General features: G+C 44.1%; 1 protein-coding gene across 1 annotated transcript in view; it reads right to left on the bottom strand.

Annotated features, from left to right (window-relative positions):
* The window catches only part of SLC4A4 (solute carrier family 4 member 4), a gene marked incomplete in the record, with an annotated part of 161,559 nt that overhangs the window by 23,192 nt on the left and 121,349 nt on the right, over positions 1–17,018 (bottom strand). The window contains 3 exon segments of the mRNA XM_087723961.1: positions 5,189–5,350; positions 8,164–8,277; positions 11,433–11,621. Of these exon segments, the coding sequence (XP_087580087.1) occupies positions 5,189–5,350; positions 8,164–8,277; positions 11,433–11,621 (465 nt within the window).

Genomic DNA, 17,018 nt, shown 5'->3' on the forward strand with positions numbered 1-17,018 from the left:
AGTCCCCTAATCCTCTTTCTTGCTCTTCTCTGCACTCTTTCCAGAGTCTCCACATCTTTTCTACATCGTGGTGACCAAAACTGAATGCAGTAAAGAGAGCTACACGGATGATTCTAATCTCACCTTTGCTCCCACAGCAAATGAGCAGAGAGATACTAAGGGAGACAACTTTACGACAAGAACCACCAAATAAACAGCTTTTTAAAAAAAAAAAATCCAAAAGTGGCTTCCTGCATCTGAGATGTGTGAAAATAAGACACTCCGAGTTAGAACATTTCGAGTGTTAAGTTTCTCTTCAGCCACCAGAATGTTGAGGCAAAATTAAATGAAATTCAGAATTCAGCTGCAAATGACGGAGTTATCCTCCAAGATAAATATAGCTTTTGGAAGTAATGTAGCCTAGAGCAGGCACTCCGCAAACCTTGAAAAGAAGTTAATTAGCACCAACATTTGCATCTAGTTCTTGCCCCCCCCCCCCCACCGTGTAAGTAAACTTAATAGGGCTGTCATTCTGTTCTCACATTCTGTGCCATATCTCTCTGCCTTGCATGCAGCTTAAAAGGAAAATAACACCTTTCTTGCCAGCATCTCAAATTAAGAGACGGAGAATAAAAAAAATTTTTTAAAAAACCCAGTGAAGATCCCAGTGCAAAAAGAATGGATCAAAGAACTTTGAAAACACGCAGAACTTGGAGAAGTACAGAAAATAAAAGAAATGTATTGTTAGGGTGGAAATACTATTGAACTTCAGGCATTTTGAGTGTATGAACAGCTGTAGGGAGGCCATTAAGATGATTGAAAGCGGATTCAAGAGAGAACATTGCTTTCCACTGAAAATATACACTTGTTTTACCCATCTGTCATCTCTATCCCATGCCTTCAAAACATCATAATTTTAAAAATTAGCACAACCTTTCCATTGCTTTTAATGCTGTGAAAGAGAGACTCTAAGCAGTTTCTGTCCAATAGGTACCCATTATTAACAGCATGTATATGTATTTGATTGACAGTATTCCTACCCTGCTTTTAAACTGCATATTTTCAGAGGCAACCAGCAACATGCAAAAACAGAACAGAGGACCAGAAATGCTAACAGGAACAGGTGGCTTCAATAAGGCCCACTCAAAACATTTACAGAACTACTCAAGGGCACCGTGGGGTCCTTGGTGCTCTCGTGAGTTCGGTTGTTTTCTTGGCTCTCAAGCCAAGCCCCCAAGTGCTGGAGAATTCCTGGAAGCCTGGCACGCAGACAAATCAGCCATCAATAGGAACACAGAGATAAATAACATCTACACGCCATTCCAAAGAGACAATCAGAAAGGAAAACATGAAAGGAAACAAAAGGACCAAAGCACCTCACCCCTTCCAGTTTAATTCTGATTAATAGGATTAATCCTCAGACCAAGGGTCAAGAAGCCAACAATACCCCAGAGTCAAGGAACTAGAATTCAGGCAAACAAATTAACATTAAACAGCCTAATCAAGGAACCACTAAGCCCACACCCAGCAACATTGACAGGACAACCCACTAGCACAGTGATGATAGCAATAGCAATAGTTAGACTTATATAGCGCTTCATAGCACTGATGACATTACCTACTTGGCTAATGAAACGTCTGCAAGAAAACCACCAGGTTCAGGGAGCCGAGGTGGCGCAGTGGTTAAATGCAGCACTGCAGGCTACTTCAACTGACTGCAGTTCTGCAGTTCAGCGGTTCAAATCTCACCGGCTCAGGGTTGACTCAGCCTTCCATCCTTCCGAGGTGGGTAAAATGAGGACCCGGATTGTTGTTGGGGGCAATATGCTGACTCTGTAAGCCGCTTAGAGAGGGCTGAAAGCCCTATGAAGCGGTATATAAGTCTAACTGCTATTGCTACTGCTATAGAGCGTGCCGAGGACCCCACAGTTCAACCTTGAGCTACAAATATTCTCTTCTGGCAGTTCTACGTCGCATCTCAACCTTGATTAGTTTCCGCCCTGCCTTCAGGTGCTTCGGAGAATAGGTTGACCCCCCCCCCTCCTTCTCTGTGACAGCCCCTCAAATATTGGGACCCTTAGCTGGAGTTAACACCCAGCTGGGTCAAAAGAAATGGAGGTGTAGACACTTCTATAGAACAAGAACATACTGTCTCCCCTGGTTCCACCACAAAACCGCGCTCGTCTAAACCGCGCCCGACTAAACCACGTTGCTGACGTCATCAACAGGGCGACAACAGCGCGGAGACAGAAACACGCTGTAAACCCTAAACCTAAAATTAACCCCTAAACCTAATCCTAAACCTAACCCTAAACCTAATCCTAACCCTTAACCTAACCCTAAACCTAACCTTTAACCTAATCCTAACCCTTAACCTAACCCTAAACCTAACCCTAACCCTAACCCTTAACCTAACCCTAAACCTAACCCTAAACCTAACCCTTACCTTAAGTTGAATCGGCTTGCTTTCAAAGCGCAATTTAAAGCGCCCTTCTTTCTCCGCGCTGGCTGTTGTCGCCCTGTTGATGACGTCAGCGATGCGGTTTAATCGGGCGCGGCTTAGTCGAGCGCAGTTTTGACGGGTCACGGTCTCCCCTGGCCCTTCTTTTCATTAAACTAGACCTACCCAGTTCCTGTAACCGTTCTTCATATGTTTTAGCCTCCAGTCCCCTACTCCTCTTTCTTGCTCTTCTCTGCACTCTTTCTAGAGTCTCCACATCTTTTCTACATCATGGCAACCAAAACTGAATGCAAATATTCCAAGTGTGGCCTTACCAAGGCCTTATAAATTGATACTAACACTTCACGTGATCTTGATCTTTATTGCTCTGTTAATGCAGCCCAGGGTTGGCGTTGGCTTTTTTGGCAGCCGCAGAAGAAGTATTTCAACTGCTGCTCCATTTATTATTTTTGGAATATCCACCCAGTTATGAGACCACACGCCTGGAGATGGAAATACACAGTCCCCAGATACCTCCTGGGAGAGAACGGGCTCTTGATGTACCAAGGAATTCAGATTTTTTTGTTGTTGCTGCTGTTGTTGCTTATCAGATGCTGAAGTTTTCCTGTTTTTTTTTTGCAGTTGAGTGAGTAACATATAATAGTCTTTGACCTACAACAATTGAGCCCAAAATTCCCAATGCTAAACAAGACAGTTGTTGAGTTTTGTCCCCACGTTATGATCTTCCTTGTCCACAGTTGTTAAAGAAATCACTGCAGTTGTTAAGTTAATTACGCAGTTGTTAGAATGAATCTGGTTTCCCCCATTGGCTTTGCTTGTCAGATGGTCACAAAACGTGATCACATGATCCCGGGAGGGTATAATAGTCATAAGTGCATGCCAGTTGCCAAGTGTTCGAATAACATTCCTCCAGGCCTTCCTGTCCTCTACCATCCTCTGGAGTCCATTTAAGTTCAATAACTCCATCCAGCCACCTCCTTCTCTGTCATCCCCTTCTTCTTTTGCCCTCCATCATTCCCAGCATGAGGCTCTTCTCCAGGGAGTCCTTCCTTCTCATTAGGTGGCCAAAGTCTTTGAGTTTCGTCTTCAGGATCTGGCCTTCTAAAGAGCAGTCAGGGTGGATCTCCTCTAGGATTGACCGATTGGATGGCCTTGCAGTCCAAGGAACTCGCAGGAGTCTTCTCCAGCACCAGAGTTCAAAGGCCTCCATTCTTTGGCGCTCAGCCTTTCTTATGGTCCAACCTTCACAGCCATCCATGGCAACTGGGAAAACCATCGCCTTGACTAGACGCACTTTTAGCAATAGCAGTTAGACTTATATACCGCTTCATAGGGCTTTCAGCCCTCTCTAAGCGGTTTACAGAGTCAGCATATTGCCCCCAACAACAATCCGGGTCCTCATTTTACCCACCTCGGAAGGATGGAAGGCTGAGTCAACCCTGAGCCGGTGAGATTTGAACAGCCGAACTGCAGAACTGCAGTCAGCTGAAGTAGCCTGCAGTGCTGCACTCTAACCACTGCGCCACCTCGGCACTTTTGTTGGCAGGGTGATGTCTCTGCTTTTTAGTAGATTTGGTAGAGTTCCACATTTGGAGAAAAATGCTAATCAGACACCCAGGTGAAATAAAGGAGGGGATCAATTGATAAATGATGATTTCGCAATGATAAAACAGCTGGTGGAATTCAAAGATATTTCCCTCCAGGCTGAACAGTTGGCCCAGCTGTGTTTCCTGATTCAAAGCCAAGACAAAGCCCATTTGTATTTCTTCAGAAAGCATTTCTCACTCTTTCCCCCCCCCTTAGGGGCAAATGCTAGGTGACTGAGGAGGAGCCATGTTGATTTAATCCCATGTCTGTTCCAGTCACACAAAAAAGCAAAGGAAGGGGAGAGAGATGTCAGGCCTGTGAAATGAAGACGAAGAAAGATGCCTCTGCAGAAGGGGAGAGGCATTCTCCAAATTATTTGGGAGAATTACATTCTCCAAGGCACTTGCAGGCAGGATAAGAAGTAAGGGACGGAAACGGAACTTTCCATGTAGATTTACTGAAGTCTTCTAGAATTTGGGATTAAAACCTCATCCTCTTAATCTTTCGTAATTGTTAAGGCTTTCATTATCTAAAACGTCTAAATGCATCATAGGTTCAATCAGAATTGAGCTGGAAGGAACCTTGGAGATCTTCTAGTCCAACCCCCAGCTCAAGCAGGAGTCATTATGCCATGTCAGACAAATGGTTATCCAGTCTCTGTCCAGGGATGAAGTCCTTACAACTTCTAATGGCAAGCTGTTCCACTCGGCCATAAGAGGGAGCCAGAATGACTGTTAGCTCTCTGTTTGTTAGATGCTGGGCTGATCTGATCTGAGTGTTTTGGAAGCTGGCTGTTAGAAAGTGCCGTGAGCTATTGTAAGTTTTGCAACTGCTAGCAAACTTTGTGTACCGAACTGATTATATGATACTGGACTATGTTATTTGGATTATCCCTTAACTGAAAGACGTTGATGACTGACTGTCTTATCCGTGTATAACTTGGACTGTTTGATGGACTCTGATACCTCTATTTCCACAAAAGTAAAAGCCTGCAGTGTCTCTGTATGCTGGTTTGTGTGTTCTCCAACACAACTCTCACAACGCTTCGCTGAACGCACTCACTCCCCCAACAGGGAGCTTACTTAATAAGATCTACCACAGTTTACTTTTAAAACCGTTTGGCCCACCCCTGTTCTAATCTTGCATGAACAAGGCACCCACCTTCAGCTTGTGCTCTTTACGGTTGACAATGACAGCTGTGATTTGCTGGTCCATGAAGATGAGGATGGTGACCAGGAGAGCAGGAATTGCTGCGGCCAGGTAAACCCACCAAGGGTTTCCTCCGAATGGTGTGATAAACCAGGTTCTATCTGGATTTGTTGGCTTCACGGGGGAAAAAGGACAGAAAAGGGCATCAAAAAAGACACTTAAAAACATTTCAATCAAAGGAAGAGTTTCTGAAGTAAAGCCAAGTTCTCTTCCTCCCTCCCTCCCTCTCTCACAGCACAAACATTGCAAGATGGCTCAAAGAAATACTTCCTTTCCATTTTCAGATCCTCATACCCGCTGCCTTATTATTTTTATTTTGCATTTGCGCTTTCGTAGGCATTGTCAGAAACCAAAATAGAAAAAAGCATGCACAAACTACTCAATGTATTAATGTCCCTTTTAATTTTTGTAATATGTGTTTTCTTTATCGTTGTAAATGTGTTTTATTTTCCATTTTCATTTCGTACAGTCACATATATACTGTGCATAACCGGGGCCATATAACAATAAACAATAAACACAGCCATTCCTCTTGTCAACAATACCCCCCAAAATACAAACCCAATGTACCACTTCGACCCTCCATACACCCTTTCTTTCGCCCCCCCTCCAACTTTCCTTCTTCCCTCCAACATTCCCCTCTACCCTACTTCCCCTCCCCCTCTATCACGCCTCTCTCCCAGTACACTCCCTCCCTTCCTTCTCACCCTCCCTCCCATCCTCTCTCCCACCCTCTCTACTCCTCTTTCTTCTATCCCTCTACTCCTCCCTTCGGTGTATTTCTACTATCTATCAATATATTCAGCTTGTCCTATTTTTACACTGGAATTAAAGAGCAACAGTATACAAGTGCAATCGTGTTACTTTAAAATCTAGCACATACTATATATCCCCCCCTCCCCCCTAAGATCCCACCTCCCTTCCCCCCCGACTTCCCAGAGCCCGTACACGGTGTATCTTTTTATCAAACACAGTCTAAAATATATTAAAACAAAGGAAATTAGTGTTTTCTTTTATGTTGTACGCCGCCCTGAGTCCTTGGGAGAAGGGCGGCATATAAATTCAATAAACCTAATCCTAAACCTCAATGAAAACAACATACCATATTTTTGGAGTATAAGACGCACCTTTTCCCCTCAAAAAAGAGGGTGAAAAAATCTGGGTGCTGCATACAGCATTTTTGGCCTCCCGAAACCCCGCCCCCTTTGCAAAAATGGCCATGCACAGCTTTTAGGAGGCTTCCAGAGTGCTCCTGGGGGCTGGGGAGGGCAGAAATGAGTGAAAAACAGGTTATTTTTTGTTCGCTTTTGCCCCACCAGCCCCCAGAGGTACTCTACAAGCCTCCTAAAGGCTATGCATGCCCTTTTGGGGGGAAAAAACCCCAGGCCCGTTTTCGTGAAAAATGGGCCATTTTGGGGAGGTCTGCAGAGTGCAAAAACTTTTCTTTTTAATCTGCCTCTTCAAAATCTTGGTGCGTCTTATAGTCAGAAAAATACGGTAGCTAGTTTTGCAAGAACTGGATCTGGGATGGAAGCGTCCAACCATCCACTAGATGGCAGCAAAAAGATGGGGACTTCTGGGTCTTTGGGGACTTCTGAGTTTGTTGATCAGAAAGGTCGGCAGTTTGGCGGTTCGAATCCCTAGCGCCACGTTACCTGAGTGAGCTCCTGTTACTTGTCTGCCACCCTAGCAGTTCGAAAGCACAGAAAAAAAATGCAAATAGCTCTCCAAGCCTGATAAAGGCATGTAGTTGTGAAATCTCTTGAAAGACTGTTGGCCGGGACTTTGCTGGAGAGGAAAATTCATTTTAAAGTAAATAAAAGAGGTTTTTATCGGGACGAGGAGTCGGCTGCGTGCTTTTGGAAAGCCTTGGTCACAGCACACATGACCATGGGGATGCTGCAACAGTCATAAATGTGGAAAAACAGTCATAAATCACTTTTTTTGTGATTTTGGTCACTATAAGAACTGTTATAAGTCGAGGACTACCTGCAGTGAAAAACCTGCTCTAATGGGTCAATGGGTCACTAAGATTAAGTTCCCCATTGGTGCTTTGCCTAGTGTAGTCCCAGTGGTCCATAGCAGTAAATAATAGAGGCATTATTATTATCCCTTTATCTATCAGGATCCAGATGTACAATGAAGTCATACTTTGATATTATTATGCAATTGTTTCTAGGCTGCAAACCCAGAAACCACAGTGTGGTAGCAAAGAGCCTGGTTTTAATTGTACTGTATATCTTTGCTGCCATCTACTGGTCATCGTGATTTTGCAGCCTAGATTTGATCCTCCTGTACGTATTGTTAATTCTTTGTCTTCTTAAAAGAATGGAGGAGACAGGGTTGAACTGTTGTGGCCCGGCAGGAGCCGTTGGAGCTGCCACCAGACTCCGACAGTGAGGGGCCCTATGAGTCGGCCCTGGAGGATGTGGAGGACCCTGGACAGGGTTCCGACTCCGAGCAGGGCGCAGAGAGGCTGGTTGGCCACCAGGTGGCGCCTGAGCCTTAGATCAGTGGGGAGGAGACAAGAGAGAGTGATCCAGAAACCACCTGTGAGTTGTTCCGGGATGCACGCCGTCGAAGGGCTACTCCGCGTCAAGAACAACTACGTAATTGCAGGAGGTAATTATGCTCAGCTGATGGTCATTAAGCTCCTCTCCCAGACTATAAAAGAGACTGCTTGTGCCACGCCCTTGTTGCAGAAGTCAACGTTTGACTAAAGAGAAACAAACTTGGCAGGCTGGATTGCTGCCAGAGTTTGTTTGCATTGCTGCCAAGGTTTGTCGGACTTGCTGCCAAAGTCCTTATCTGTTTATTTGACTTTTCAGCCACCGAGAGTCTGGTCTTGTTATTAAAAAGACATTCCATTTTACGCTTGTCTCGGCTTTCGTTACTGGACGCAGGAGGGGGTCAAAACATGAACATACCTTGAATTCACTTGGCACAAGAAGTTTTGGTGTATCGACACCAACCAGAGCATCGATTCCGCAGAAAATCAGAATGGAAATGATGATGGCGAAATCACTGATCAATTTCCTTGCCTGGAAAAGAAAGACAACTCCGTGAACGGTAGTTGAAACTTGCCTGTTTTTTAAGGGCCTGACAAATATGCACGAAAAAGGAGGGGAAAAACCCCAACACTGAAAATAATAAATAGAAAATCAGCAACTAGAAAACGCAGAAGCTGCGTCCGTCCAGCTGAAGAACATTCCAGAAGATGCTGGCATCCATTTGAGCAGACAAAAAGAGCCCTGGTTGCAACACACACACACCCCACTTCAAAGTGCCCATCCCAACAAACTGATTCATAATCCTGGTTTTTAGGAAACTCTTCAGCTGGCTGCATCCAACTTGTGAAAAGCTGTCGAAAAGATGAATGAGAATTTGGAAGAAGGGAGCATATGCACAAGCAGAAATGCACAGCGAATGGAAGAAAAGCCCTCGCTTTTTTAAAAACTAACCTCACTGAGTGCAATTCGGTGCACAATCAAACATTAGAATAGAGTAACAGAGTTGGAAGGGACCTTGAAGGTCTTCTAGTCCAACCCCCTGCTTAGGCAGGAAACCCTACACCACTTCAGACAAATGGATATCCAACATCTTCTTAAAAACTTCCAGTGTTGGGGCATTCACAACTTCTGGAGGCAAGTTGCTCCGCTCATCAATTGTTCTCACTGTTAGGAAATTTATCCTTAGTTCTAAGTTGCTTCACTCCTTGATTAGTTTCCACCCATTGCTTCTTGTCCTGCTCTCAGGTGCTTTGGAGAATAGCTTGACTCCCCCCCTCTTCTTTGTGGCAGCCTCTTAGATATCAGGACATTGATATCATGTCAACCCTAGTCCTTCTTTCCATGAAATTAGACATTCCCAATTCCAGCAACCATTCTTAATATGTTTTAGCCTCCAGTCCCCTAATCCTCTTTGTTGCTCTTCTCTGCACTCTTTCTAGAGTCTCCACATCTTTTTTACATCGTGGCGACCAAAACTGGATGCAGGATTCCAAGTGTGGCCTTACCAAGGGATTGTAAAGTGGCATTAACACTTCACGTGATCTTGATTCTCTCCCTCTGTTTATGCAGCCTAGAACTGTGTTGGCTTTTTTGGCAGCTGCTGCACACGGCTGGCTCCTATTTAAGTGATTGTCCACTAAAACTCCAAGATCCCATTAATGTTACCGTGCCAAAAAAAGAGGCATTTTATTAAGAGAGAACCTCAGTTTTTACAAAATGTTATTATCCCTCCTAAGAAAGAATAATAACAATTGTTAAAATACTCTTTCCGTACCTTTCCATCCATCAGATATCATTCTAAACATGGCAAGCTATTGTCAAAATTCTAATCATTCCTCGTTGGTTAATTTGGGTGTGGTCCCAGAAATGTTATCTCGGTGCTTAGGACTCAAATGTATTCGGTACTTCATAAATCAAAGCAGGAAGTCGTAAAACGTTTTTTTCCCCTGCAACTTTACAATCTTTTATCTCAGTCCACTTAAGGCTTACCACAGTATGCAGGGAACCACGCCAAGTTAAAATAAACTTAAAATACTCAGGTAGTAACATTGCTACTTGAGCAAAGTTCTTTTGTTAACTCAGTGGTTTATAAGGCACAAGGAAGGCTGGATTAACAGGAATAAGTGTACCAATAGAAGAGAATATTTGTAGCTTAGTGTTGAACTGTGAGGGTTTTTTTTGTCCTCTCTGGCAGATCTTTCATTACTCAACTAGGTAATATCAGTAACACTGATGATATTAGCTAGTTGGGTAGTGAGATGTCTGCAAGAAAACAATCAAGAGAGAATCTAGGGACCTACAGGACTGAGTGTCTTCTCCCAAGTCCTCCCTTAACTAAATACTCACGCTGTGTGATTCACAATAGAGAGGTATGCTGCCACGATACAACTACCACATTGGCCCTCAGGTTTGGAGTTGCACCATCCATCCTCCCCACTTACCGGCTACCATGAGGAACAGCTGAAACGAGGACAGTTATTTGTCTGAAATGGTATAGGTTCTCCTGCTTGAGCAAGGGGGCTGGACTAGAAGACCTCCGAGGTCCCTTCCAGCTCTATTGTCTTCTATTCCAGAAATTGTGGGGGCTCCGTTGCTGGAGGCTTTTGAGAAGACATTGGACAACTATTTGTCTGGAATGGTACTGGGTCTCCTGCTTGAGTGTGGGGGGTTGGACTGGAGGACCTCCGAGATCCCTTCCAGCTTATTCTATTCTATTCTAATTCTAATTCTATCCTATTTCCTATTCCCTTCCCTTGTCTTTTCCTCCCCTTCCCTATTCTATTCTATTCTAATTCTAATTCTATTCTATCCTATCTTCTATTTCTTATTTCCTGTTCTTTATAGCCTTCTCTTCTCTTCTATTTTCTCTTCTATTCTAATTCTATTCTATCCTATCTTCTGTTTCCTATTTCCTATTCTCTTCTCTATTCTATTCTATTCTAATTCTAATTCTATTCTATCCTATCTTCTATTTCCTATTTCCTATTCTCTTCTCTATTCTATTCTATTCTATTCTATTCTATTCTAATTCTATTCTATCCTATCTTCTATTTCCTATTCTCTATTCTCTTCTCTATTTTCTTCTCTATTCTATTCTATTCTATTCTATTCTAATTCTATTCGATCCTATCTTCTATTTCCTATTTCCTATTCTCTATTCCCTTCTCTATTCTATTCTAATTCTAATTCTATTCGATCCTATCTTCTGTTTCCTATTTCCTGTTCTTTATACCCTTCTCTTCTCTTCTATTTTCTCTTCTCTTCTAATTCTAATTCTATTCTATCCTATCTTCTATTTCCTATTTCCTATTTATTCTCTTCTCTATTTTCTTCTCTATTCTATTCTAATTCTAATTCTATTCGATCCTATCTTCTATTTCCTATTTCCTATTCTCTATTCCCTTCTCTATTTTATTCTATTCTAATTCTATTCGATCCTATCTTCTATTTCCTATTTCCTCTTCTTTATACCCTTCTCTTCTATTTTCTCTTCTCTTCTAATTCTAATTCTATTCTATTCTATCCTATCTTCTATTTCCTATTCTCTATTCACTTCTCTATTCTATTCTACTCCGTTCTATTCTATTTTCTATTCTATATACGAAGTTAAATCTTGACCTTGATCCAATGGTGCTAGATGTACTGGAGAAATAGCTGGGGAAACTATTATCAATCCCATGACTTACAGTGGTTGGGAAATAACGACTGGTCTTAAATTTCTTCAAAGCCATGGAGGAGGTGTAGGTTCCCAAAAAGAGAATGCAAGACATGAGGGTGATGTCAGGGACGTATTGGCAGTTATTCCCCAGGAGCTCTCCTCCAAGTTCCAAGCATCCCTTCTTGGTCAGGGATGACCAATCAATCGTACCGTTGTGCTGCAAACACAAGAGAGAAAAAATTAATAATAATGGCATCATTAGGTCAAACAGTCACGTCTCCTCCCTCAATGCTAGATTCTGTGCACCTTGGATCACATGACCTTGGGACACTGCACCCGTCATAAATATGAATCAGCTGCCAAGCGTCTGAATTTTGATCAGGCAACTGTTGTGGCCCGCCAGCAGCCAGCAGAGCTGGCAGCAGAGTCGGACAGTGAGGAGGTCGGAGAGGAGCATGGGCCAGTCCCGGAGGCTGGGGAAGACTCGGACGAGGGCTCTATGTCGGAGGCAGAGATGGGGCCAAGGCCATCTGACAGTTATCAGCTACCTTCAGGGCTAGACAGCAGTGAGGAATACAATACAATAGCAGAGTTGGAAGGGACCTTGGAGGTCTTCTAGTCCAACCCCCTGCCTAGGCAGGAAATCCTATACCGTTTCAGACAAATGCCTATCCAACATCTTCTTAAAGACTTCCAGTGTTGGGGCATTCATAACTTCTGGAGGCAATTTCTGTTCCACTAATTAATTGTTCTCACTTTCCAGCTAATCTCCAAAGGATGCTGCAAAGGTCGTAAGTGTGGAAAACGGTCATTCAGTGCCGTTGTAACTTTGAACGGTCACTACGCAAGCTGTTGTAAGTCGAGGACCACCTGTACATAACCCAACCTTCTGAATGCATAGCTATTCCTCCCCCTGAGCTACCGCCTATTCAACTGGGAAGTATTTTTATTAGCCTAAAAGCGATAAAAGCATTCGCAGGCTCTTTGCACCAGGTCACAATTTTCAGAGGTATCTTTTCAACGACGTAACTGTAGGGCCCAGAGGGAGCAAAAGGACTTGCAGTCCTCACTTGACAAGGTTCTCATTTTTCCACTCAGAAGTGACAAGAGCGCCTTGTTGCACTTCTGATTTTATTTTTTTTTAAATGCACGGGTATATTTTATATCGAGCTTTAATGAAATGTCTGAGCCGTTTTGAGTTAGGTACGGCTATCCCGATCTACCAATACGGTTCGCGGTGTTTTTTTTATTAGCACGTTTTGTTTTAAAAACTGCTGTAACCAATTGTAATTATTACCGCATTTTTTGGGACGCACCTTTTTCCCTCAAAAAAAGAGGATGAAAATCTGGGTGCGTCTTACACACTGAATACAGAATTTTTGGCCTCCTGATACCTCGCCCCCTTTTCAAAAAATGGCCATGAGTAGCCTTTAGGAGGCTTCCAGAGTGCTCCTGGGGGGTGGGGAATGGCCGAATGACCGAAAAACCGGTTGTTTTTTTGCTCATTTTTGCCCTCCCAGCCCCCAGGAGCACTCTATAAGCCTCCTAAAGGCTATGCATGCCCTTTTTTTGAGAAAAAACAGGCCCGTTTTTTGGAGGTCTGCAGAATGCAAAAACTTTTTTTTAAAAAAAAAATTGCCTCTTCAAAATCTTGGTGCGTCTTATACTCCGAAAAATACGGTAGTTATGGGTCATCATAGGGGTGGCCAGATGTTCAGACTGGGTTTGGCATTTCTGTCGGCCTACCGAGCCCTTCCCAAGAACTTGGGGTATAGGCAGATGTTAATTGATGATTTTAAAAAATATCATTGCAGGATGTTGCAAGCAAAGCTGCCTTTCGCAATTGACTGAGAGTGAGTTTGTCAATGCCGATGGCGTTCCAGTTGTGTTCATCTTCTCTCGTTGTGTATGTTTTGATATTAACCAAGTGAATGAATGTGCAGCTGGAAAAGGAGTGTTGGGGGGAGGATGGGAAACTTTAGCAAGTAGATTGCAGTTTCCCGGGATGTGGGCAACACATTCCAAAAAGCTCTTGGGAAAACCTCTGTCAGAACAGGTTGACAGGTAGGAAGAAAAAGTTAAACTATTATGCCTACCGACCTAGAAATAAATCCCAAAGAACTTGTTGGCATTTACTGCTGAATAAACATGTACACAATTGACTGTACACAAAGAGCAATAACACTTAAACTTACAGCATATACCGTTTCACAGTGCTTTTACAGCACTCTCTAAGCAGTTTACAAAATCAGCCTTTTGCCCCCAACAATCTGGGTCCCCATTTTACCCACTTCGGAAGGATGGGAGGCTGAGTCAACCTTGAGCCTGGTGAGATTCGAACTGCCAAATTACAGGCAGGCAGCAGGTAGCAGAAATAGCCTGCAATACTGCATTCTAACCACTGCACCACCAGGAAGGAGAATGAGAAAGGGAAATAAGAGAGGAAGGAAGGAAGGAAGGAAGGAAGGAAGGAAGGAAGGAAGGAAGGAAGGAAGGAAGAAGAAATAGCAATAGCACTTAGACTTATATGCCGCTTCACAGTGCTTTTACAGCCCTCTCTAAGCAGTTAACAGAGTCAGCCTCTTGGCCCCAACAATCTGGGTCCTCATTTAACCCATCTTGGAAGGACGGAAGGCTGAGTCAACCTTGAGCCTGGTGAGATTCGAACTGCCCAATTGCAGACAGCCGGCAGTCAGCAAGAGCAGGCTGCAGTACTGCACTCTAACCACCGCGCCACCGTGGCTCATTGGCTTTGCACAAGTAGTGCTCAACTTATGACCACAAGCGGGCCCAAAAATTTACGTTGCCAAGCGAGAAATGTGTTAAGTGAGTTATGCCCCATTTTACGACTTTTCTTTGCTTGTTGGAAGGGGGCAAAAGGGAATCCGGTGACTCCCCCCCACCCCACTTCCCCGGGACTGCTGCGACCGTGGGGATGCTGCAACGGGTCGTATAAGTGTGAGAAAACTGTCGTAAGCCACTTTTTTCAGTGCTGTTGCAACTTCAAGCTTAGATCGCTAAGTGGAGTGTTGTAAGTCGAGGGCTATCTGTACTGTGTTCATTCAACTCGAGAGATTAAAGCAAGATAAAAAAGGAAGGAGAAGGTTTTAAAAGTCAACAGAGGAATTGCACTGGGCATAATTTTTTTTTCAAATATTATTTCTGCTTACCGTTTCATTGAGCCAAGGCAGGGATGTCGGCCACGTTTCATTGATGAACGAACTATTCACTGCAAAGAGAAAGAAATGGAGCATTTTGAATATACCACTGTAAAAAATAATAATAATGAGAAGCCGCAATTAAAATGAATCTCCCAATCTCTCCCGCCTCCCAAAAATTAAAATACAGTTAAACCTTATAATCCTCTTATGCTAATCATCAGCAGCGCCAATAAGGATCCTGCATTATACAGACAGTAAAAAGAAGTTATTATTCCATCCCTTGGTGCTTCTTACCCTTCGCCGTGGGAAAAAAATAAAGGAGAAAAAAAATACAAGACTAATTGCCTCAAATTACGTTGATGCCTGAATGACAATGGGGCTACAGTACTTCCCCAGTGTAAATTCCTCATTAAAATTCTTACATCATCCAGCAGATGAAAGTGCATGTTTATTTACACTGAAAAGCTGAACTATTAAATGATATGCTGTGTTGTCCTTTTCCTCGCACATGGATAGCAGTGTGAACAAATGGCTCGACTTCCAATTAAGAAAAACGGGGTGGCATTTCTTTTGTCTGGGTTCAAACGGAGAGGCTCTTGCACACAAGAGTTTCAGGATAGATTGGACCTTAACTGCAGCGTGCATTAATAGAGAAAAAAACAAAAACTGAGCTGAGGTGGCGCAGTGGTTAAATGCAGCACTGCAGGCTACTTCAGCTGACTGCAGTTCTGCAGTTCGGCTGTTCAAATCTCACCGGCTCAGGGTTGACTCAGCCTTCCATCCTTCCGAGGTGGGTAAAATGAGGACCCGGATTGTTGTTGGGGGCAATATGCTGACTCTGTAAACCGCTTAGAGAGGGCTGAAAGCCCTATGAAGAGGTATATGTCTAACTGCTATTGCTAAAAACACCGATTCAAATCCCCCCCCCCTCTATTTATTCCAATTGTTGGAAAACCTATTTTTGTTTTAACAACCCTCTGTCTTAGGTGAGATTATGCTAAGAAGTAAGAAAAAAAATAGAATGGGATTGGGCAGGGCAGGAGGAAGGGGGGAAGGAGAAGGGGGGGAAGGGAGAGAAGAAAGAGAAAGAAAGAAAGAAAAAAGAAAGAAAGAGGGAGGTAGGGGAGGAGGATGGGAAGGGAGGAAGGGAGGAATAAAGAAAGGAAGGAAGGAAGGAAGGAAGAAAGAGATGGAGGAAGGGAGGAAGGGAGGGGGAGATAGAAGGGAGGGAGGGAGGAAGAAAGAAAGAAAGAAAGAGGGAGGGAGGAGGAGGAAGGGAAGAAAGTGAAGGGAGGAGAGGAAGGAAGAGGGAGGGAGGGAGGAAGAGGAAAGAAGGAAGGAGGAAGGGAAGAAAGAAAGAAAAAGAAAGAGGGAGGGGGAGGAAGAAGGGAAGGGAATGGAGGGAGGAAGAAAGAAAGAAAGAAAGAAAAAGAGAAAGAAAGAGAAAAAGAAAGAAAAAGAAAAAAGAAAGAGGGAGGGAGGAGGAGGAAAGGAAGAAAGTGAAGGGAGGAGAGAAGGAAGGAAGGAAGAGGGAGGGAGGAAGGAAGAGGAAAGAAGGAAGGAGGAAGGGAAGAAAGAAAGAAAAAGAAAGAGGGGAGAGGGGAAGGAAGAAGGGAAGGGAGGGAGGGAGGAAGAAAGAAAGAAAAGAGAAAGAAAAAGAAAGAAAGAGGGAGGGAGGGAGGAAGGAAGGAAGAGGAAAGAAGGAAGGAGGAAGGGAAGGAAGAAAGAAAAAGAAAGAGGGAGGGAGGGGAAGGAAGAAGGGAAGGGAGGGAGGGGGAAGAAAGAAAGAAAGAAAAAGAGAAAGAGAAAGAGAAGAAGAAAGAAAAAGAAAAAGAAAGAGGGAGGGAGGGAGGAAGGAAGGAAGAGGGAGGGAGGAAGGAGGAGGAAAGAAGGAAGGAGGAAGGGAAGGAAGAAAGAAAGAAAGGACTTCTGGTAGGCCAGTTGGGCCATTTGTCGCCCTCCCCAGGCTTCAGGAAAGCCTCTTGAAGTCCAGGGAGGGCAAAACACGGTTTGTTTCCAAACTTCCCCATTTTTTGCCATCCACAGGCTCCGGAGGTTTTCCTGAAGCGTTGGGTGGGCGAAAACGGCCTCCCTCCGGAAGCCTGAAAATCAGCTGAGATAGGCCAACGCCTCGCGTGCCCTCAGATACGGCTCCGTGTGCCACCTGTGGCAGGTGTGCCACAGGTTCACCATCACGGCTTCAGAGGCGGCTAGACTGCTTCTCTCTTTCAGCCATCCGCTCACCCGCACGACGTTAATCAGTACGGGCTGATGAACCGCAGGCGGCACGGTAACCCAATCACCAAATCTGGCAAACTTCACGGTGTTTCTTCCCAGGGGAAGAATTTCAATCTCGGTTAGCAACACCTGTCAAAAGAGCAGTAAGGCTGCTCCCTGGGAGGCAGGTGCCAGGCACGCGTGCATGTTTGAGCTTGAGCAGAGTCCGCAGGATC

This window comes from Thamnophis sirtalis, unplaced genomic scaffold (genome assembly GCF_051295495.1).
Source record: "Thamnophis sirtalis isolate CommonGarterSnake01/CBP01778 unplaced genomic scaffold, rThaSir2_p1.2 scaffold_10, whole genome shotgun sequence".
NCBI lineage: Eukaryota > Metazoa > Chordata > Lepidosauria > Squamata > Natricidae > Thamnophis > Thamnophis sirtalis.